Raw genomic sequence first — 24,710 nt, 5'->3', positions numbered from 1 at the left:
AATGTAACTATGTTAAAAACATTCTACTATATGATCCTATCATAGTTCCAAGCTCAATATTTTAAATTTCCTTTGGTTTGTCTTTTTCTTAAAATGCCTCTCATTGTGCTATTCATGCTTTAACATAAAGTTCCTTCTCCTACAATGTGTACATGTCTAACAATGTGTATTTCACTGCAGACTTCAAACAGTTATGATGCGAACATGTCTAAAATTTATCTCCCTTTCTGAGCTTAAAAAGATTCTTGTAAGCTACAAAATCCATCTCTCAGGTCAAAAGGAATCCAGATAAGTACTGCCAGTCAACAGCTAAGTTTCTCCCCTATCACCTGTCTCTGACGATGGGATTCCTCCCCCTTTGGGGACTCCCCTCTCCCTAACTACCCAATTGCCACCTTTCTGCACCCCGCACCAGCTGGCAACCCCGGTCTGCATGACTGGCTGTTTCTTCTCACTAACCAACAACTAGAACGTTTTTCTGCTGGGTGAAATCGCTGCTTCTGCTTCTGCCACCACTGCCACCGCGGCCCATGGAAAACCGTCCATTTGCTGTTTCTCCAGGCTCCTCTGGGATGCCTTCTAAGAATTTCAAATCCCTATGCCCACATTAAGGGTTTCTAAGCTCACATGCTTCTGCAAACAAACTTGGACAGATCCAAAACTAAACTGATTTAATTATTGCCAGCCAATGGGTAAAAATGGAAGGAAGAACCTTGTCTTTGCTCTCCCAAAAATTTCACACATTGTCAACATTTTCTCTTGCCTTTTCTCTTTCCTTTCCCAAGAGTTTCAAATGTACATCTAAAAGGAATTTTCTCCCCAATCTTTGCCTTCTGCCCACATATATATTCCAGTATCTTGCCAGACTTCCTACATCTGGGGCATCATCAAAGCAGCTACACACAAGTGCTCCCATCCAACTTCAGAAAGCATGCCATCTGGACCTGCATTGTTCCTCCTAGCTGGACCTATATTGCCCCTCCCAGCTGCAGATGTTCTCAGACCCTGGACAGCAAATGCAACAGCATGTTCTTCCAGAACCTGGCCAACATTTCAACCTTTAAACCCCCTATCGCCGCCCTACTGTCAGCAGAAAGTAGTTATGATGATTACTTCGCCCCTTATCCATTTGCAAAGGCGGAAATGGTGTGCTCCAGGCCTGGGACAAACAGCTCCAGGTTCCCCCAGCACTCCTTGGTCCTATTTGCTGCAGGAGATGGCTGACATAACTTGGCCTCTACCTTAAACTTTCAGGACAGAACTTTTCCTTCCTCTTCATTTTGTTGCTATTGCTTTTTTCTATCTCTTTTCTCCCTTACCTACATTTATATACTTTAACTTACCTTATATAAAACAATCCAGTGTTCTTCATTTTTTTAATTATAGGAAAAGGTAGAAATGTTAGGAGTCTGCTTTAGTTGCCTACCTGTGATGTCCCTGCTTACCTGCCATGGGGGCATAGCCCTGCCCAGGGCCTTATAAAAGGACAGCCCCTCCACACGGTCTCTCTTTCTACTCCCCGCTACTTTCTCTCTCTGTACCCCTCTCTCTCCTCTTTCTCTCTCTCCCCCCTTTCCTCCCTCGCTCTCTAATCTCTCCCTTCTTCTTACTCTTCCTGTCTCTGTCTCTCTCTGGGGTACCCCTCCCCCTTTTCCTTCTCCCCCCATGCTTATTTAATAAACCTCATATAACATAGTATCTGGTACCTTGTATGTATCATTATCTGTGGGAAGGATTGTAAGCTTTGTCACAGGTGAAAGCTGTCTTGGTGGGCTTTGCCCTTGGACACACCACGGATACTCCCTGAGATTAACCTTGAGATAGACTGGGTGGAGCCATCCTGGGCCTGGAATTCAGGAAGGGGAGGAGGGACTCCATCTGGACTATTTGTTTCTAATCGACTCTCAATGGGAGAGGGAAACTGCCCCTTGCACGTGAGAGACAGGCAGGCAGGCTGGGAGGATAGAGAGGAGCAGCAGGGTCAGACTGGGCTTGAGTGCAAGCAAGTGGATTGGGAAGAGGATCAGCGAACAGGCCAGACTAGCATGCAGGCCAGAGACACCTAGGGACCCGTCCCGTGGAACAGATTCTGGAAGGTTCACTCTTGTTTCCCTTTAACCTTTTTCCCCCTTCTGTGTAAGCTAGTTGTGTTGTATAATAAAGTGTAATTGTTAAGAAACAGCCAACAATTATCTTATTCTCATATATAAAAGATTCAGTGGTCGGGAATGTATCTTTTTTTGTAGACCTTATTATTCCAGAGTCATCAACTGTAGCCTCTTTGAAAGGCATGGCATAGAAAGGGCACAAAGTTTAAAACTGACCTGTGCTGTATCTGGTCTCTTAAATTCTGGTCCTCATTATTTACTTGGATTATAGGAGTTCCACCATGGCTGAAGTTTTCATGAGGAATTTCATGTGAGATTTCCTTAGCTATGGTACAAAAATTACTTATTAGATAATCAAACAAATAAAACTGCTACTTACTGCCAAAACGTACTTATGCAAGAGTCCAGGTAGATATAGCCATATTTTGGCCTAATATCACATCAGTGCGTTTTATTATTTATTTTTACATAGGATTTATGTTGATCATATTCTTTTCTTTCCTCACCTCCTCACAGAGTCTCCACAGCCTCCCTACATTACACAACTTCTTGTTCTTTCTCAAAACAAAACAAAACATAACAAAAACAAAAACATAGTTCAAAACAAAAAACATGTAGTAAGATAAAAATTACTAGAACAAAAGAAAAAGATTGCATGCACAAAAGTATACACATACACAAAGAAAGAACAACAAAAGCAACAGAGTCCATTTTGTGTTGGCTAACTACTAACTACTTTTTATAGTCAGAAAAGAGATTACCGCTGCTGCAATAGTTGGAGTGACTTTTATGGGGTAACCAACTGATTTATAATTGGATATGAAGCCTGCTTCACAGGGTCGAGTTTGTGCTTACTACCGTACACCTGGTGAAACACCCACCACTAGGGAGTTCATAGGCCCCAGAGTGGCACTTAATGCTGCTATTTAACTAAATGATCACGTTCTCAGACTGCCTTCTAAATATTTATGTCTACCCATAGATCTGGGATGCTCTCCTACTAGGTCAGAGAAGTTTCTTTCTACAATGATCAGCAGTCAATATAGAGACTCATGAGTTATTAGCCCTAAATGGAACGTTGTTAACTACCCCTACATACAATCTGAGCCTCAGGGAACCAAGAGTTAGGAGAAGGAATGAGAAGGTTAGAGGATGGGGAAGAATGCTGTAGAAGGTTGTCTTTGGGATATGAGATGGGTGTTGCACTCATGAACTCTCAGCAGCTCTGTCTAACTACGCAAGAGCTTTATAGCATCAAGGCAACCTGAGTCATATCATGGAAGGAGAAACTCATCAGGTTCGCCACTGGCAATTGACATTGATAGCTTCTGTGAGAATAAGAACCATTCTTCTGTGGGGATGTAGCCACTACTTGATAGTTCATGCTCCACTGGATAGTCCCATACTCATGCATATGTGGCCAGCACTAATTGAATTTATGGGTTAATAAAACAAGAGGACAAGAAGTTGAGAGGGGATTGTGTTTGGGTGGAATCTGGAGAGGGTTAGGTGGGAGAAATGTTGGGTAGATGCAATGATATTTTATTGTGTATTATATATGGAATTCTCTTTTTCTCTTATTTTTTATTATATTTCATTTTTACATATACATTTATATTATTACACATATGTACAATAAACTACATACAGCAAGAAGAACTACAAAACAATCAGGAATTATATTAACGTTATATTCATAGTGTTTGGCTATTTGCATTTGGCAGCCTTGAAGAAAACATCTTTCCTATCTTGGTGAGTCTAAAATTCTGAATGTAAATCAATAGCTATCATATCTCATCTCTATCAACTTAAAACATCTATCTAGATCTAAAAACATCTTAACCCCTAAACAACTAAGCTTAATTGTAAGACTAAACTATCTGGTCTTCAACCCCATCAAAGACTTGAGAAGGAATAAAACTTAATTACCTGAGTAAACCAGAAGTGCAAGAATAACTTTTTTGAAATAAATGAATAAATATATTAATTTTAGAGGAGTTCATGAATTTAAGAGGACAGGAGATAGAATTGGATAAGCAGGCACGGAAATTATGGAAATATAGTGTACTAATGTATTTAAATTCACAAATTAAAAACAAATTGGCTTACCATGTTTAAAGAGAAACCCATACAACCATAAAAGTTTATGGTAGTTTTAGAATAATAATTTACATTTCCCTTGGAAATGGATGAGAAATGAGGTAAAACCCACTGAAGAGAAATTTGATTTTCAATATGGAATTTCTTAAGGCTAGACTGTTGGTGAGACAATTTTGATATGCCTTAAGTTAGGTTCAGAGATGTGGGAAGGGAAGGTAACAAAAGTTTCTTTTAACTAAGAGTTTCAAATGAGGAGGCTGAGAGCACTTACTTCTCTTATAAACAACCTGGGTTCCCAGCACCCAGATGGCAGCTCTCAGAGACCTGTAGCTCCATCTCCAGAGGCCCCACTGCTTTCTTCTCATCTCTGTGAGCACATGCACGTATATGGTGCACATAAACTCACAAAAGCACACACACACACACACACACACATGTGCACGCATGCACACACAAACACACACATGCTTAATAATAGGTAAAGTAAAAAACATTTACACAAAATTAACAAAGAAAAGAAAGACAAATCACGTTATAGTCCCTTACCAAGACAACACTGTATTCTGATTCTTTAATCAAACCACCAGGGGTAAGCGCCATTTCCTTGTATCTCAGGGCTTTGCTTGTGTTGCACTGTCTTGCCCCTCTTAACTGCGACTATGGTTCACTGTGAATCTGTCTTCTTTCGGTGTTTCATCATAGAATACTCTGGCTTCCCCAGATCCAGGGGAATGTGTTTCCAGCTGTTATCAGCCCATGCTGCTGATACCTCAGGTAATTTGTTCAGGGCTGACCAGTTTTTCATTTCAGGGTGGACTATGTGATAGCCTAATGAAATCTTTATTTCAGAGTCCTCCCTGCCTAAAATGTTTGATATAAAACTGCAAGAAGGTAAGGACAATAAAGGATACTCTGTCGTGGATGGCAAGGTTGGAAAGAAAAAAATCAGTGCCTCGAAGTTAAATTTAAGAGTAATATAAGGAGGCCATAAAATCAGACATGCAGAAGGCTATTTACTGATACCACACTATGATATTGTGAAATGTTTACACTTCTTTCTAGAATCATGAATTCCCTTTAGAATAACCATAAAGAAACTGACCATTAGAAACCAAAAGTAATGACAAGCAAACAGCTTCACCACTGCTCACTGAGTTCCACCCAAAATACAAAATACTTATAAGCTGGAAATAAATTGGAAAATGGCAAAGAGAAAAGAAAGCCTCAAACTGGACTAGAAGGAATTAGAATTAAAGCAAAGCAGCGTTGGAGTGTGATTCAATTGCACTGAAGAAGATGAGGGCCTCATCAGCGCAGTAATCAGTTCCTCCCCATCTACATTAGAGACAAAGCAAGATGAAGCGGGGTTGGAATGCAAAATCATGGGAAATCCAGAGCCAGGGAGGAACGTCTTCAACTATATTAACAGAAATGAGAATTGCTCAGAGCAAAGCAGCACGGAGAGCAAATTAAAAGCATTCAAGGCAATGCAGATCTTTCACAGGGCGCAACTATCAGATGGTTTCCTTCTACAGAGTAGATATTATATTTTAAAAATGTGGATGCTTTGACTTCTCTTTCTAACAATTTTATTTCCTCTGTCATACTATAGCAGCCATGGTTGTTTGTCATCTGCCCAGCTTTCACTTCCACTGTTTGGTAGAATATTCCGACAAAAAGCAAACTTCGATCCTTTGTGTTTCTGAAGCACGGAATAATTTGCTTCCCATAGAACCCCAAGGAAGTGGGCAAACCTTCTTAGATTCGTAGGGGCAGAAGATACACTCAGAGGTGTATCTCTCTGTGTGTCTTACAGGAACATGATAGACCTGCTTTTCAGTCCTACTCATCATAATGCACAGGCGCTGTTTCCTCTCTCAGACAGCCATGGATTGGTAATGTTCTCTGCCAATTTTCAGCCATTGCCATTTCACTTAAGGAGTGAAAATAAGAGGTTGGATTCTAAACATTCAAACCGAGAAACAGTGTGAGCTCGAGGAAGGCGAGAACTCACACTTTAGCTCCCCTCCTCTAAGAGTGTAAGTGACGGAGCGGGATACAGGGGCAAACAGCAGCTCAAGGGTTTGATGATTCCTCACAACTTCCTCAGCTAGGTGTAACTCTTGAGTGCTGTATTTGTAGTGACAGAGTAAGCAAAAGAATAATTAATGGTATCATTTGGCAAGACATATATTTTAAAAGTAAACCAGAAAAGAATACTCACGAACTGAACTGTGTTTTAGGAACCATTCAACTTGCCAATTAATAAGACAACTGTTAGGGTGCAACAGTAAAGTCAGGAGAGGAACTGCATCCCATCATGAGCAACTGGCGTGGGAGGGTTAGGTACTAATAGATGAAAAAACTGATTACTACCTATAGAAAAATATATTTGCAGTGATCTTTTTGATGGTACAGAAACTGAATCTCAGTAGAAGGAAATCACAAGCCTGACTGTAAACAGATGGAATTTGCATTGCTAACAATTTCCTCTAATGTATGGATTTACAGAATAATATCAAGTCAAAGTTACAGGTCATGACAGAGTCAGTTATCTCAAAGTATCTAATAGAAAATGTGCAGGTGTCTACTGGAAAGGCACCTAGTAATCTTTCATTCATTTCAAGGACTTCCACAGCTTTCTTGACATTTACTACATAGTAGAGCAATTCTCCGTATTTATGCCCAGTTTCTTTGAATGCCCACAACCGCCCAGTAGTCTTTTTCATTACACATGATGGGAAACTGAGTTTTAAGCAATGAAATACAATTGGGTGGAAGTCTCTGTTTCTTGGAAGGCTAACATGAGAGGACCATGGAGTGTACAAATTTAAAATCAGCTTAAGTAATACAATGAGAATTTACCCCAGAAAAGAAAAAAGTAGATTATAAAATAAAATTAAAACAAAACAACAACAACAAAAAAACCCCACAAGAGATTAGGTTTCTCAAGTACCTTACATGTAGAAACAAAGTTTTAAAAGTATGTACTTTCATCCTAATAAATATTTAATTTGTAGAATAAAATGATATTTTCACTTTGGTGATAAGAAGTCAAATGCATGATGAGTTTTTGGCAATATATTCAACTTCATATGAGCAGTTCCAGCCACTGCTTCTGGCTCCAAGAGCTTCACATATAACATAGATAAAACATGTAATCTTTCCAGCATCATTAAAGTACCAATAGCTACAAACTGCTTCTCCATGTGTACAAGTCTCATAGAGGAAAGTCTGACATGGAGAGCTATCAATTGACTGGAAGGAGTCAGTGAAATGCTTGTAGTTGGGCTAGATTTCTCCCGTAGTTCCAGGTTTGGCTAATTCTAAATACTGACAGTAAAAATAACAAGACAAGAAACTCAGCTGGATAATTCTTTGGGAAATAGATCAAATGAAAATATTCAACTAGTCAAAACATAATTTTTATTTAGTTTTTTTCATATAATGTATTTTGGTTGTGCTTTCCCATCGCAAGTCCACACAGATTCTTTGCACCTCCCTCCCCACGCAGCTTTTTGCCTTCTTGCTTTAAACAAAAACAAAAACAAAAAACCAAAGACAAAACCAAAAGGAAACATGGAGTCCAAACACCAAAATTTGAAAGCAATTTGATAACGAAGCAGAATGTAAAAAAATTGAAACCAGTGCACTCAGCTTACCTATGATATCGTTCATGCGACGCAGGGAGGAATTGTCAGAAATATCTAGTAATATGACAAAATCAAACGCCGACGGGAGGAAAGAGACTTCCTTGGAAGCTGTAGTGCTAAAGGACAGTGTGGGCATTTGCGTTTTCTTTCTCTCTGACTCTCTGAATTTCCTTTTGTACCCTGTGAGTGCTTCCTCCAGGAGCTGGGCTTGGTTTAAAGTCATTGGAAATCCATCAAGAACCCAGCTTTGGTTCATAGGTATCTCCCTAAATGCAAACGGTACAACTCATTAGCATGTTGATCAACACTGTTACTTTGCAAAAGTTAGCAATACAATGAATGCCTTTATTCTTATTACAAATCCATCCTGATGCATGGGTTTCATTATTTCATAGCTAAAACATTAGGTTTTCTTTTGTCTTCTTATTGCTTAAAATTCTTCTGTGGTTCTCTGCTGGCCTCCAAATCTATTTTGGACCTAAACATCATCTTTTCTCCCAAACTTCTAAACTCTCACAATTTTAAATGCATACAAGCAGATATCGTGATTATTATGTGAATATACAGTGCATTACTTGTGTTAAGCTTTTAGGCTGCACTTCTTTGTATCTCAGATTCCTCATTTATAAATGGGGTACTGTAAAATACCTCATCGGGGACTTAGAAGATGAACAGAAATGAGACATTTAATAAATCCGACACATCTTACTCCACACTCTTACCACCAACCTTGAGGGGGGTCCTCTCCCTACCTACTCCTTAGCCTCTCACTTCTTTTTACATATGAATAAAATAGTCTTGAATTAAAATATTTTAAGTCATCCTTTTTTGTTGTTTTGTTTTGTTTTTCAAGACAGAGTTTCTCTCTGTAATAGCCCTGGCTGCCCTGGAACTCTCTTTGTAGACCAGGCTGGCCTCGAACTCACATAGATGTGCCTGCCTCTGCCTCCCAAGTCTTGTGATTAAAAGTGTGCACTACTGTGACTGGCCTTGCAGTTATTCTTTTGAAAACATTGTATTAATTAAGTTAGTTATAAGTTTCTGAAACATTAAGGATCATTTCTTAGTTTTTTTTTTCCACTCAGCACATTGTCTTTGATAGACAACGTATAAACTATAGACCAAAGTGTCTTTGTTTAGTTATACCTTAAATTTATTCAAATTTGACATTTTTCCTTGTATCCTAAAGATATGACTCTATTTATTGCTGCTGTAGTTCTCATGTTAAGCAATAGAATCACCTTTCCAGAAGTTTTAAATCCTTTGGTGATTACATGTAATCCTTCTGACAGTGTGGAAAGGAAAATGAGGGGGGCTAAATTTCAGAAAGATTTCATTAGTTGATCAAAAGCATAAAACTTCAAATGGCCTCAGTGTGGTTCCCAGCTCCCTCCTGGCATCTGTCTTTATCCACGAGGTTATCATGAGCAGGGAACGACTGCGGCTTACTGTCATGGCTTCTCCAAAGAGAGGGCAAGCATTCTGTGAAGATCGGACTACTAACTCATTAGCCTGGGAACCTTTAAATGGTTCACCTCTTCTTGCGTCTGCTGTCTCAGAAGCCACAAGAGGCAGAGGCAGAGCATGGAGCTGTGCTCATCCTCGGACAGAGTAAGAGAGCATGAATCCTGAGCCGAGGGGTCTGACGGATTTTTGTTCCATCACTACGCAGACACAGCTGTATAACTAGAACGCGTGGCGTTCCTTTTCTCAGTGGCCTAGACTGAAAGACTGTAAACTAGTGACAGTTCTCTGGATGTGGGATCGAGGAAGGGGAAGTGGGGTCGGGTGGCGAGGGGACTGTGTGGGACTGAGTGTGGTTCCTCCAGATCTGCTAACACTGGAGCCAAGGGCTGCTCGATGCTTTGCGCACCCATCTGCTCGTTGAACAGTGAGTGCTGGGGTAAAGTGTCCTTTATGTCATTTCTGAGAACTATGACGATAAAAACCTTTCCAGCTCGGAGGGTAGCAGCCTTGAGTTCCAATTGCTAGATACATAAGAAGGACAGCTTAAATCTTCAAAGCAGCCTTTCAAGACACCGTTAAGGAGGAGTTCATCTCAGGTGGACAGTAAAAATCCCATCTTCTCTCCTTCCTCTTGTGCCCTAATGTTTCCCACATACCACAGCTAAGCAATTCCATTTCCTCTCTAACTCTTCATCCTCGGTTCTTTCAACAGGGCTTTTTACTCTTCCCCCCCCCCCCTTCCTCTACAGATCCTTTATTCTACGGACCAACTGGCCTCTTGTAATATACACTTACAGCAAAGCAGGGTTGAGGAGAGACTTTCTCAACAGAAACATGGACAGAGGAAGTATAAAATGACAGGCTCTTTGAAAAATTTCCCTTTATCCGCTATTACATTCTCTCCCTGTTACACACACATATGTGTCTTGTCTAAGCTGTGGACCGCTGCCTGATGTCCTAGTGACTTTCAGCCTCTGCATCCCTGGGCTCGATCCCTGTCCTCTTCCTGAAATGTAACACAAGTAAGTGCAGAAACCTGAGCCCCTTCTGTTAGGTTCTCTCTTTCTCACAACATGCCTTTTGTCTTATCTAATTACTTGATTTCCTTGAAGTTCCCAAAGACAGTAGAAATTGACCTACATTTACATAAGGGAGAGGTTGATCAGGGAGCAGTGAAATATAGGCATGCAAATCTATATGTTTCCCTTTATTTTAGGAGTAGACTTTGGATATTAGAAACAAGTGCACTTCTATGCTATTCTTCACATATCATTTTTTTTTTTGGCAAATAATATATGAAATGGGATAGGGCGGTGGCTCAGCAGTTAAGGTGCTTGTTATGCAAACAGGAGGAGTGAAGTTCAGATTCCCAGAACTCATGTAAATGTTTGGATGTGGAGGACCCAACAGTAACTCTATCCTCCTCTGTCATTGAAGGCGAGATCCCCAAGTGAGCTGCCTGGGGAGACCAGCTTGCATGTGCAGCTCAGGGTTCGACTGAGAGCCTGTGACTCAAAGGATAAGGGAAGAAGGATGAGATGCTTCCTGAAATCAAACTTAGGCCTCTGTGCCCACTCTCACAGTTACATGCACACTCGCACACCCATGTGGTCACACATAAGCACATACACCTGCACATAGACGGAAAGGGACTATATTAAATAGATGTGAGGAAAGGAACCGTAACACGTACTTGATGGCGTTGACCATGATGCTAACCAGCAGTATGTCTGGAATGCTCTTCCCTTTTTTGAGCAACTGTTCTGATTTTGCACCAAGTTGAGCTCGCACACTGAGCTGTGAGAAGAAAAGAACGGTGGGAGAGAGCTGATTGGAAAGGAATCTTTCATTCAAGATGTTTAATAGTTAAAGCAATTGAGTAGACACACTGTCTAATGAAGACACCGAGGACTTACCACACCTCTCGAGTCAGGGAAGCATTCAAGAACGATCTGTACCAATTTTGAAATGTTCTTCTCTTATTTTCTGCAGCTCTGACACACTAGATTTCATAGACTAACACTTTGAATCAGAATGATTCGGTTCTAAGCACTCATGTATATGAGAGAATGCCCTCTGGGAACACACACACACACACACACACACACACACACACACACACACACAGCTCTTGAACATCTTCTGGTGATCAAATTCCAGATTTTCAGCTCAATTCTTCTTCTTCTTTTAGATTTAGCGTTTCTTTTTCTATCACAAGTTCACTCTCGTGATGAGGGTTTTTTTTTTTTTTTGGTCTGTCCAGAATTAATTATTATGACTTTTAGGAGGCTCAATTCTGTACAAGTTGTGTGATGTCATTGAATGTGGGCTTCCCCAGAGCCTGCTCTGCTGTCACTCACTGGAGTATTTTATGTCAAATGAGACTCTACCTTGACCAAAAACCATTCAACCACAGCATAGTCTTATGACAAGTGATAATAATTACTTCTCAGGTGCTGAAAGACCGGACTTCTTTCTTTCCTCATCTCTCCGATCTCAGCCTTTGTTAAATGCACTTGGGACATATACAGCCCCTCCCTGTGACTGCAGACCTACTCATGGTGCCGGAGAGGCTCTAGATCCACTTCACTGATTCTCTTACCTCTTCCAATTTGCTGAGACCCTGCTTTCTCCAGAAGGCCTACCTTAATTTAACATCAGAACACTCCTTTCCCTGCCCAAAATGCTGCTCTACTCTGCTCTACTTTTCATTCCACCCGACCCACGAACCTGATTACCTTTTACCATGCTATTCAATTCATCTACTTGTGTCCATAGCTCATTACCTGCCCACCTCTATTAGAGTATGAACTCCCTAAGAGTAGAGAACGCCACCATTTTGATTGCTGATATGTCCGGATAATATGGTGCATAGGGAAAAGTATGTGCTTTTGAGATGAGCTGCAAATGGATAAGGAGGCTTTTACAAATCAGCAAGTGGAACCTCAAAAATAAACCCAGCCTTTCTATTAACTCATGGTTCAAAGGAATAGAGCAAAAGTAATGTTCTACGTATGCTTTTTCTACATTCTCTTCTCTCTCAAAAAGTCACCATGCTCATTGCTTGGCTGTGGATCCAGTGTGTTTTTATACTTAATCTGTTCTAGAATCTGAACAGCAAATTTGTTGGCTATGCTGAAACTCACTGTAAAATAATCAATTATAATAAAGAAGTAAGTGAAACACACATGATTAATTCTGTCATCATTTCCTTGATTATTTAATCGATAACCTCTATGAAATACCTTCTAGTGTCCTTTAGAAATAATATCAAGTGAATTAAAAAATCATATGTATACCCTTTCTAATCTGGCAAAAATGGCATAGTAATTTCTACTGCTTTAGAAAGAAAACTACTAAGATTATAAACAATATGTAATGACCTAGGATTGTGGAGGAAGGGGTTTAGGAGAGCTTTGACCCTGGGTACCTCAGACAAGGATGGCAGGGGGTGGCTCCTTCCCCCTTCCAACCTGGCACCAAAAGTCAGCTGCCCACATTAACCCTAGTAAGACTTTATTACCTTGATAGTTATCAGACTTCAGTCTTTGTTTGATCATATAGGGCTCACCTCGAACCCCCTCACAGACTGCATCCCCTGGGTATGCAGATGAAGTATTTTCCAACACCCCTGGCCTGGCCAATTATACATGGCCACACAAACCTTGTCCCAAGACCCTGGCCACCACTCCAGGACATAAAAAAAACCCTGATCACCCCTAATAAACAAATCAATTCTTGGAACCCATTCTGGGAGTGTGTTCTTGGCCTGTGCACTCACTGAGCTGACAAGGACCCTGCTTATACCCATTTTCCCTGGCTAAGCTGTACTCCCCCTAGTCCTGCCCAGTTTGCCAAACTAGCCTGGCTATCCTGATGGGGAGAGGCAGATACGTAGTGGCACATGTCATGGAAACTTTTATTATTATTCATTCTTCTATCAAGCATAATTTAAAACCAAATAGAAGAACACTATTGAGTTCACAGCCTATGGGTACGTATCAAAAGAATACAAATAAGCACACGTTTTAATATATGATCAGAGAAAATTAGAAAATAGTACTTACGTCTAAAAAGCTGTCACTTAGTCTGATATGTTCAGTTCCATTAGCTGTCACACCTAGTAACAGGGTAGTAGTAAGAACAAAGTCCCAGCATTTACATTTAAAAACCTTACCAGTGCTTGCCTCTGTCTAGTTTGTGAATAAGGGCATTAAGCTCAGCTGTGTGTGATATCTTTGGTAACAATGCAATGCTAGCTAGCACTGTGGAATGGCGTTTACATTCAGTCTGCAGCATTTCAGACCCTGGCCACTTCCCTCCTGGCATGCTCTAAACTCATAGCAAAGTCAAAATATACAATTTAAGTTCCTTCTTTGGAGAAGAAAGCAACTTTCTAAAAAAAAAAACCCAAATGTTAATTTGCCACATCCATATTTTCCTGGATTGTGACGTTAGTAGATAACAGACATTCTGGCAACATTTTGAAATCAGAATGGGCTCTTAGGTAGTAAGTTCTATGGAAAAAAAACAATTTCTGAATAAATTTATAATGAAAAGTCACACTACTGACACTACATTAATAAAAATAAGCTGTTAAAAAAAAAAAACACTGGAAAGAGAAGTGACTTTCCACTGTTCAAAAGAGAAAGAAAAGCCACTATGGAAGAGTTGCAAAGTTATTCCAAATCTGTGGGTAACTTTATGGTGACAGTGGACAGCAGTGATTACACAGGATGGTCTGGGCTTAGAATAGGATGTAAACAGATTGAAAGTTGCAGAAAGCTTTACCAACACACATATTTGACCATGTCCCCTGGAGGGGGAGACCTGGTGGCACTCAGAGGAAGGACAGAAGGCCACCATGAAGAGACTTGATACCCTGTGAGCATATCCAGGGGGAGGAAGTCCCCCTCAGTCACAGTCATAGGGGAGGGGAGTAAGGGAAAAATGGGAGGGAGGGAAGAATGGGAAGATACAAGGGATGGGATAACCATGAGATGTAATAGGAATAAATTAATAAAAAAATAAATAAAAAAGAAAAGTCATTTAGTACTTAAAACAACTTCCTTCTATGATTCTATGAATAACCTGAAGGGATTATCCCTGATTCCCAAGGTTTCTGTTGTTGTTGTTGTTGTCAAAGATTAAGAGCCAGCGCAGCTTGATGAATAGGGAACAACCTTCTCAGGGGTTGAAGAGAACAGACTCTGACGTTTTCCTCCACACACAGAGCTTGAATGCTATGCACACACACCCTTCCACAAGTGAGAAGGAAAAGCAATATACCAAGACAGAGGTGAGTGAACATGATGTTTCCAAGTTCCATATAGGTAAAGATGAGCAATTACTTTAAGGGTGAAATATTCTCTGTGATTTCACCTTTATCCTCAAATGTACGCAACAACTACCTCGTACAGTGTTAATAACCACATATAGAAGTATTTAATTCTCCTCCATTCACCATTTCTTCCCCTGAAATCATGTTGTGGTCACGTGCATGCACTCTGCTGTTTCTGTATCTCCCTCTCTCATACTGCAATAGAAATGGTGGATGGCTTATTTTGACACATTACTTATTAGACATATAGTTTTACCTTCTTTGGGGGACACTGCTTCCCCTGAGCCTGGGGTGACGGGTAAGGTATTTTTATCCTATAGTAAAAACAAACATACAGTTTTAATATGGCATGCTTTCATTACGTTTCCATAAGTTAGTGTTTGAGGCAAACTGTTTAATCTACATTAATGATATTAAATTGGAAATTTCTATCCTAAGTGATTTTCAGAAGCAAAAAAGGAAAAGATGGTGAGTATTGAATATATAGATACACACAATTACCTGTGGTAGAATCTTTCAAATGGCTTTTAATTTCTATATAAAGTACAGAAACTGCTACTTTGGAAATAAAAACAGAACAGGGGAAATGTACAGTTAATAGAAAACATCTTGAAAGATAATCCTAAGGCTGTCATAGCCACCGCCACAGATAGAGAAGAGGAAAAATGTGTGTTATCCATTACTCTACTAACCAAAATGAAAGTTTGCCACAATGTGAAAGAAGAAAGAACCATACAATGAAACACGTTTTCACAAGTCACGATTTACTAGTACGTGTTCTGTGAATGGAAATTGTTTAGAGTAAATGCTGTTAGTTGATTCAATTGCAGAGACAATGTGAGGTAAGAGAGTCAAATCTGAGCTTCAGTAACAAGCAGGTTTCTACAAGCCTTCTGACCTTGAGAAAACTAATCTGTATGTAGGGCCTGTACTATTGTCTCTTGAAAGCAGGAGCGCTGAGCCATGCGAGTGGTTCTTAAAGCCACATAATACTCTTCTACCCTTTCCCCCAGCAGGCAGTATTATATATCTATGAATTGTTGGAATAAATTGCAATGTGTATGTTAAGTAATAAAAATGTGATCAATTTAAGCCACTGGGAGTGCTCCCTTCACCCGAAGCCCAGCTGAGATAGATCATAGGGTGGTATATGTTGGCTGAGGACTAAATTGATCCACCTAGCTCTTTTTCTATGGTTCCAGGATATTCAAGCAGCCTCATATCGTGACCTTAGGGTCCACGCAATGTGTCCTGTTCTACCCTTAGCCCTGTGGAGGAGGTTTAGCACCTGTCTTGTCCACTGCTAACAGCCAGCAGCAGTCTCTAACCACATGTCAGGAATCCCACTGCTCTCAACTTCCTGCTGCTGAGTGCTGGAACTAGGAGTTGGTGATATTAGTGCAAGCATAGGCTGTTCTCTTAATAACTGCCATCACACACACACACACACACACACACACACACACACACACACACACACACACACAGAGCTAGCAACCCCATTCACGTGGCAGCTCCTACCTCAGGGGAATGTCTTCATTTTATGGCCACAGCACTCAAAATAAGCTCACCACTCTGGATGGTTCACCCAGGAAAATCAGTTTCGGGGGTAGGTTTAGGAGGAGATGCCCCCTCTCTTTTGCCCCTTGGTCTACAGACCCTAAACTATTCACTGTTTGGACCTTTACTGGATGATCTTTGGATTTTATCTTGATCCATGTCTGTACCAGCTTTAGATAACTAAGTTCACACCTACTTGGTTCAATGTAGGATCGTCTTGCTGATGTGATGGTGGCCTGCTGCTTTTTTCACGTTCACGAAATGCCCGGATAGCTTCATTGACAAGAGTATCAATAGAAAGTACACAAATAGGGAAGTCTAAAGTACAAAGGACAGTTTTATAAATATCTTTGCCTTCTGAGAGCTGATACCATTGCACCTGTGTTGTGATTCAACCTTGTAATGCTGCTCTCCCTACGGTTGTCCCTTGGATGAAGCTACTTTATAAAATTCACATTACATGAGATACATCATTTTAGCTAATTTATAGGGTACCGCTCAGCAGCACTGAGAAACCCACTAAGCTGGGTGACCACCCTGTTCCAGGAAGTTTTCATCATAAAAGTAAATCTCCACCTATTACACGGGCATACCCACTCCGCTACTCAGTGTCCCTGAGAACATGGATCATTTTCAGTCTGCATACATTTGTCTATTTTGAGAGACTTCACATAAGTTCAATGATGCACTCTGTCACTTTCCATGTCTGAGTTTTATTATTTAGCATAGTGTTGCCAACACTGAACATCTAAAGCATATCTTAGTATCTCATTCACTTCTGTATATGGAAAAATCAGTCACATGATTGTCCTACCATAAAATTTTGATGGAAGATAGTGTCTAAAATAGAGTTTTTGGTGTGACTTTTATGGGCACAGACATTGGTAGCTATGGTCAATATAAATAGAATCTAATAAAAAAATGAGGAAGAAAGCAAACTTACCTTTTTGTAGAGACGTTAGGACAGTGGTTTTCCCACTGAGTGTCTTCCCCAGTAAGCAGCCCTTCACAGCAAACGAGGGTAACTCAGTGTCTGCTGCACCATCTTGAGAGGGAATAGATTTTTCAATTAATCTTTGAAGCACATGAGCCAAGATGTTATTGTTGGAGGGTGGTGCACTGTTATCCATGTCCTCAGGTAAGGCCCACTCTCCAACCATGTTCTGCAAAAGTAACAGCCAAACAGAAAAAGATCAAACTGGTTTACAAAAAGCAGAATTGAAGCACAGGTGACATTTAAATATTAACAGGGAGGTGTGTGTTTGCGATCTAGGGGGCATAGAGGGAAGAAAAACTGTAGTTAGGAAATACTGTATGAGAGTCAAATCTATTTTCAATAAAAACTTTTAAAAAAGTGAATCCAAGTTGTAACAAACAGAACCTAATCAATGTTGTAATTCATTATATCGCAGAAAATCAATTACAACAATACTGCCTTCATATAATAAAATATTAAATGAACATTCTATATAAAACATAAGAAAACTTTACAAGATATTAGTTTTAAAAGTAGGCTACTTGAATTAACTGAAAAATTAATCTATTTTATATTAAGGTATTTAATTTATAATTTTAATTTAATTTTATATTAAGGTATTTATTTAAACTAAAAGAGAAGATACATAGTATTAATAAATATTAAAATAAGAATAAAAGCAATTAAAAATTACAAGAAACCAAAAGGAGATAAAGTATAGACATAAAATGGAAATCTAATTAGAAAGTTAATATATGAGGCAATATCTATTAATAAATCTCTAGAACATAAGTTATGGACGTCAACTTGCTAATGCCACCTTTGGGACAAAGAGAACAGTATATATCTATTTCTTTGTATGATGGAAAGACAATGGCATCAAGCTGGAAGTTGGTTTGAAAATAATCAACTACTATGTGCAATAAAACTCAAAATTCAAGTTGTTAGAGAACTCTGGCTTGGAAGACCGTATGGCTTATTTTCTGAACATTTTATTTTTTTAATGGAATAGAAATTTATTTTGAAAATCTAGAATATGGAAGATGGAATGTTCTACAATGTGTTTGTTAAGACTATTCATAAATTTAACACACACACACACACATACACACACATGCATGCATGCTATATAAAAATTGACAAGAAAATCATTTAAAAAGAAAACTGCAGCCAATCACACTTGACAATGTTTTGTAAAAACGATGCATACGATATTAAAATGAACATGGCACTTGTAGTGTGCCTTACTGCTACTTAGAATTTAGTCTATGTAACCTATATCTCAACTCTCTTAGCTGCTAAAATGTAAATGTGTTGATTCATTGCAGCAGTTTTGTCAAACAGACACCATATCTGAATGTCAAAAAGTCTGAATTTCAAAATGCACTGCTTTTTAAAATGAAAAATAATCAGTTTTATAAGCCCTTTGGCTATTTTCCTTGTCTCAGTCCAAATCATGTTGCTGGGAAAACACAAGGAAACCATTGGAGACGAGCATGAGTTCTCCGAGCATCCTGTTCCTACACAACCGTACAGCAGGCAAGAACGACAGAGCGTCTTACCTTTCCTTAGGAAAGACACGTAGTAAGAGTGTGAATTGCCCATTGCGCTCTAAGAAGACAGCTCATAGTTGCCCAAAAGGAAGAGGGTAAGTATGATTATCTCCACTATAAAGTAGGATTTAGTTCAAGTTTCCCTATTTTCTGCATATGTCTGGGATCTATGCATTTTTTCAAAATTCCTGGACAATTTGAATCCCAAATGTGAGTTCTACTTTTTATCTTAGCCTCATGATTGATGTATTGTTTTATAGTAATCCACAAATTAATGAGTCACACAAAATATCCACAAAGTAATGATTAAAAACAATTCTTTATCTTACACTGTTAATCCTTCATCAATAATATACAACTGTTCAAAATGACAGATTCTGTCTATGCTTGGAGCTATTGTCCTAAGTAAATATTTTCAGATTTGTTATTAGTTTTTATTTGTGTACACATGTGCTTGTGCATAGGCCATATGGACATAGTGACAATGGAGGGCAGGATGGGCTATGGAGTTCTTAGAGCTGTAATTACAGGTGGTTGTTAGCCACCCAACATAGATGCCGGAAACAGACTAATATACCATTTCTCTAACCTTTTCCTAAGCATTTTCAAGTAAGAAAAAGTATATTGATTTTTTATTGATTTATCCCACTTAGGCCATTTGGACAATTTTTCTAAAACTTTATGTCATGAATAAAGAAGCATTTTCCTATGTTCTTGACTTCTATTTTATCATTATTTTTAACAGACCATATCTGAAATGAAAATACTTTCCAGAGAACACGTTGTCAAGTTTGATAAGTGATATGGGTCACATTCTTAGTCTGGTGCCAGAATTCCTCATATGACAACACTAGAGATAAAGAAATCTTGGAAGCAAACAAAATTTACCCTTGAAGCAAAGTATTCCTAAGAATTTTCTTTAAAATTCAAATAAATAAGTCTTTAATTATAATTAAAAATGTTTTTTCATTTTTATACAAATGACATTTTATTCTTAAGATTTTTTTCTTTTAGGGCTGGAGATATAGCTCAGAGGTAGAACATTTGCCTAACTTGTGTGAGGTCCTAAGTTCAATTCAAAATAATACACACGAGCAAAAAACAAAAACAAAAACAAAAACAAAAAACAAAACAAAACAAAACAAAACAAAAAAGATAATTTTGTTTTAATAACTTTGGCTTTGCTAGTGCAGTGTATAATTGTCTGCACTGTTTGAATTTAAATATTACGTGATTGTGCATATTTTGAATCATAAGTGATTACTTGCTTCTTTTCGTTCACTGGACTTGCTTACACTTCTAAATAAAGAAATGATAATGATTTTCTATACAGTAGCCAGTCTGGAAGTGGCCCAATAAGGAAACAAGAACAAAGTCTTGAGTTTCAAGTTGATGGGATAGATGGCAAAGTTCTGATAGTTTTTGAGCAGTGCAGTCTTTCCATCTTCTCTACAGGAAACCATCTCACAAGTAAATTTAATCGCTCAGGTTCCTGCAATGATTATGTTTTTTGATTGTACTGTGTTCTTGTCAGTCCTTTACTTTGAAGCACAACATAATCTTTATAAGATTGTTTTAAAGATCAAGTGAAGTAACACTGTGTACAAGGCAAGGTGACCACTGGGAACACTTAAGGAGTTCCCAGGCACTGCTGGAGGCATTTACCAGTACCACACATCTACAAAGACAATAGTCAGTCGGCTTTGCCTCAGTTAGAAGGTGTGCTCCCTCACAACGGACAAAGCCCTTCTACGTCATGGAGCTAGGTACAGATTATGGCCAAACACAGTGGAATAGAACACGGACTGTGGACAGAACAGAATGTTCCAAAGTCTGACCTCTGGAGATAACCACCCTGAGCGCGACCACCCTAGAAGGGCGGCTTCCCCACACAGACCAAGGAGAAAGGAACAAGGCCAGAATGAGCGAGAGGAGATCAGAAAAACTAAAAGGTGAGAAATTGTGACTCAAGATGAAAACTTTAACTGTAATAACCTAACGAGCTAAGGAAGAACCCGAATATTCTAGTAGACTTTTTAAATGTTTGCTGTTTATGTAGGTATGGTTAAAATAACTGTCATAAGATATATAACTCACTCCATCAGATATCAGTACAAATGTACACATGGGGCTATTAGTTTCAAGATGCTAATGCCTGCTGAGGGTAAACTATGTAAGCATCACTTTGGGAACCATTGCTTTAAGATGGTGTGGGTAGCTCTGCAACACTACATTATAATTATGTAAGCTATGAAACACATAAGGGAATCACTTAAGAGGTCTCTGTTTTATGATCAGTATTTTTGTGGTGTCTACATAAATGCAATAAGGCTATATTTTTGAGGTATCTATGCAAGAATCAAGTGCCATCTCTCCCTGTCAGTTCATGTCTACTCAAAAGCAGAGACCATAAAACTGTAACAGTAAATAATCATGTCTTTTTGTGAAATGACATAACTTGTTCGCTGGTATAATTTTTCATTAATTGACCCACACTAACCTTTCCAGAACCTCATCCTTAAACTCTGGGTCCACAGTATACACACACTGTTATTATTATTTTCACACAATATGTGGACCTACCACTTAGCTACCCATTCTGGATTCAAAGTGTTAACGTGTCTCCTTGCATTTTGTTGTAGAGCTTAAAACAATTTATCTAGACTTCTCTTTCCAACCATCTTTCAGTTAGTCATGTCTTTTAGACTCCATGTGGGCTGATGGTTTTTTTTTTTTTTTTTACTTCTTGGACTTTTAAAAAGTCATTGTGAGCATTTATAAATAGCATCTTTATGGGCTAAGGTTCACACTTCAAGAGCAAGAAATTGATCTAACATTTCCTGTTGATTCTCTCCTGGACTATAATGTGGCCATGGTTACTGGCTGCTTCCACTTTTAAGGTTGCATGTTTTCTCAACATTATTTACCTTCCTTTACAGGAATTGACATGGATAAAATAAGGCTATAAATATATAAGTATATGTATGTAATTTTTTATTTCTTGAAACTCCTTAAAAATTAAAACTGGGATGGATAGTCTTTATTAATGATTTTTAATGGAGACATAGTTTGTATGAAGTTGGGTAAGCAGAATGTAGGGCCTTGGAAGATGTTTGTTGACTCCGTAAAATCTTGAATTGACCATAGTGCTTCATTCCATAAGTCAACAACATTGAGTTATATCAATACACTTACTGGTGGCCCAATGTGTTTTCTGTGCAATGATAGTCATTGTCTAATTGCACAGAGGACCCAGCTTTTGTCTTCACAGGTGACTAAGATTTACCAGGCCCTGCATGGCCTGAGGTGGTCCAGCAATCTGGAATGCTCTCAGCAATTTAGAATTTAACTACAGATAAAAAGATGAAAGACATGGAAAAGCATCCCTCCCCTCTAAGAGAGATAATGCTTTTTTTTCCAGTGGATGTAACAAGTCCTATTTTTCATATATGCTGGTTTCCTTAGATATTCTTGGAATGTAATATTTTAAAACTATTTGATAACATTCAATGATAGACGTATTATCTTGCTAAAGTGGCCCAAGACATGGGATAAAAATCTTCCAATAGACTTAATTCAAGAGAGCACATAAATGTTAATGTTATAAAATCAGTATGTGCTCCATTCAGAGCATAGCCATCGCACGGGGACTCCACCACAGGAAAGCTGTTGATACGACTTCATTTTGAATTTACTATGGACAGCTTTCTCTTGGCAAACCAATCTGAAGAAAATGAGGGAAAATTGAGTGATTTCTGAAATACAGCTGACCCTTGTACTAGTAGCCTAAGGGGTGACCGGAGACACAGCAGTCCTCACATTTCAGGTGGGTTTGTTTTCATGATGGCCCTTTCAGTTGGATCTTTCCTGTTCCACAATGGACAGCAAAGTAGGAAGCCCAAGGAGTAAAGAGAGATGGGACAAATGGCAGGAAGCATGAGTTCAGAACACAAGTGGGCGGCAGTTAACTAAAACACTTAGAGTAAACAAGGATGATTTGGGATGAGAACGGTGCATATTGCATATGCTGTAGCTTTATGATCTTTGTGCATACATAGACAAGAATGTGGCTCTGGGAATGTTAAGATAATTGAGCCTACACAGAGGTCCAGCTGTAATCCCCGTTCTTGTGAGGATGAGGCAAGATTACGTCCAGTTTGTGTCCAATCTGTGATATGTAATAGCACATTTTTAAAAACCAACCAATGAAGCAAACAAAACACAAATAAAAGAGAAAAAAAGCATGCACAGGGAGCTAGATTTCCAAGGCAGTGATGGATTTTGAGTCTCTGCCCTCACATCTTGTCAAGTTTTATTTGTCTGAAGCCTCCAACAACTCCTGGGGTTTAGAATATAAAGTGTTGTTACACATCTTACGAGAAGACAATAACTTTAAAAAATTTGACCAGAATCCTTTTTAAAAGCACATTCTACCTTATGACTCAATCTGTTTGGTATGGATAAGGAAAAGAAACAAAACTCTAGCTAACGAGATGCTTATAATTACTATTTGTACATTATCTCCTATGGCATTGTGTTATGTTATTATAATTCTTTCATTTTGATTTGTTTCCACATCTCTGGACAACAAATAGTGGAAAACAGACAAATGAAGTATACCTTTTAGATATTGATTGATTGGGAATAAACAAAATTTTAATTTAATGATTAATAATAAGAAACAGATATTAGATAGAGAAGTTTATTAAATGAGCATGGGGAGAGAAGGAAAGGGTAAGGAGGGGTACCTCTTATATATATACATATATACATATACACATATGTATATATATGTATATATATATATATATATATATAGAGAGAGAGAGAGAGAGAGAGAGAGAGAGACAGACAGACAGACAGACAGACAGACAGACAGACAGACAGACAGAGAAAGATAGGAAGAGAGAAGGAGCGCCATGAGGAGAGTTTGTTCTTCTGTAATCTTGGGTAGCACCATACCCCCATGACAGGTAGGCATCACAGGTAGGCCGACTGAAGCAGAGTGCTAACGAGTAATATAGTTGATATATGAACTGAGTTAAATGAATTACTGCATAGAAATTAAATTTTAGTACTTTGATTATGTACAAAGATGGTTTAAATCTTCAGATAAGATGGACAGATATAATAGAATACCCAGGCTATGTACAAGCTCAGAAAGTGTCATTTTTATAAGCAGAAGCTAGCAAGGATCTTAACAATATGCACGAAATTAGTTGATGTAGGGAGAACCACTCAAAGAAACAGACTACCAGAAAATATCTAGAAATGATGAACAAATCCAGCAATATGGCAGGTACAAAATAAATTTGAACAAGTTAATAGCTTTTTTATACTCCACCAACAAATATTCACAGAGGGATATCATGGACATATTCCCATTCACAATAGTCTAAAAGAAAAGAAAATGTCTAGGAATAAACCTAATTAAGCATGTGAAACTTTAAACCTCTGAAGAAAGAGATAAAGACACTAGAAAATCGGAAGACATCTCATAATCCTGGGTCAGTAGAATTAGCATTGTAAAAATGATCATCCTACCAAAAGCAGGTGCAATGCACCCCAATCAAAGTCCTGACTCCCTATTCACAGAAATACAAAAAAGCTATACTAAAATTCATATAGAACCAAAAAAGACTCCAGAAAGCAAAAACAATCCTGAGCCAACACCCCACCAAAAAAAACCAAGAATGGGGGGATTACAATTACAGATTCTAAGAGATGTTACATAGTCCTAGTAGCAAAAACTATAAGGTATTGACACAAAACCAGAAATGTAGACCAATGGGGTAAAATTAAAGACTCCCACATGAACATATGTGAGTTCAGTCATTTAATATTTGACAGACATGTTGAGAAGATTTGCTGGAAAAGAGAAAGCATCTTCAACAAATGCTGACTGGAAAACAAAATGTCCACATGCAAAGCAATGAAATTTGACTCAAATTA

The 24,710-nt window shown here is 38.7% G+C and overlaps 1 protein-coding gene and 1 long non-coding RNA gene across 4 annotated transcripts in view; one reads left to right on the top strand and one right to left on the bottom strand.

Annotated features, from left to right (window-relative positions):
• Nucleotides 1-24,710, bottom strand: part of SPEF2 (sperm flagellar 2) — a 168,584-nt gene that overhangs the window by 84,057 nt on the left and 59,817 nt on the right. For all 3 annotated transcript variants that reach the window (XM_084781449.1, XM_084781450.1, XM_084781448.1), the window contains exons 11-17: nucleotides 17,173-17,392; nucleotides 16,426-16,547; nucleotides 14,926-14,983; nucleotides 13,396-13,448; nucleotides 11,022-11,125; nucleotides 7,871-8,127; nucleotides 2,325-2,433 (exon numbers count right to left, since the gene is read on the bottom strand). In XM_084781449.1, the coding sequence (XP_084637575.1) occupies nucleotides 2,325-2,433; nucleotides 7,871-8,127; nucleotides 11,022-11,125; nucleotides 13,396-13,448; nucleotides 14,926-14,983; nucleotides 16,426-16,547; nucleotides 17,173-17,392 (923 nt within the window). The remainder of the gene's footprint in view (nucleotides 1-2,324; nucleotides 2,434-7,870; nucleotides 8,128-11,021; nucleotides 11,126-13,395; nucleotides 13,449-14,925; nucleotides 14,984-16,425; nucleotides 16,548-17,172; nucleotides 17,393-24,710) is intronic.
• LOC311597252 overlaps nucleotides 20,599-24,710 on the top strand; it is a 14,465-nt gene continuing 10,353 nt past the window's right edge. The window contains exon 1 of the long non-coding RNA XR_014779149.1: nucleotides 20,599-20,710. This is a non-coding gene — a long non-coding RNA (uncharacterized lncRNA). The remainder of the gene's footprint in view (nucleotides 20,711-24,710) is intronic.

The sequence above is a fragment of the Acomys minous genome, assembly GCF_964271855.1.
Source record: "Acomys minous genome assembly, chromosome: 5".
In the NCBI taxonomy this organism is placed as follows: Eukaryota; Metazoa; Chordata; class Mammalia; order Rodentia; family Muridae; genus Acomys; species Acomys minous.
The sequence above is the reverse complement of the archived record's forward strand: the minus strand, read 5'-3'. Positions and strand labels throughout refer to the sequence as shown.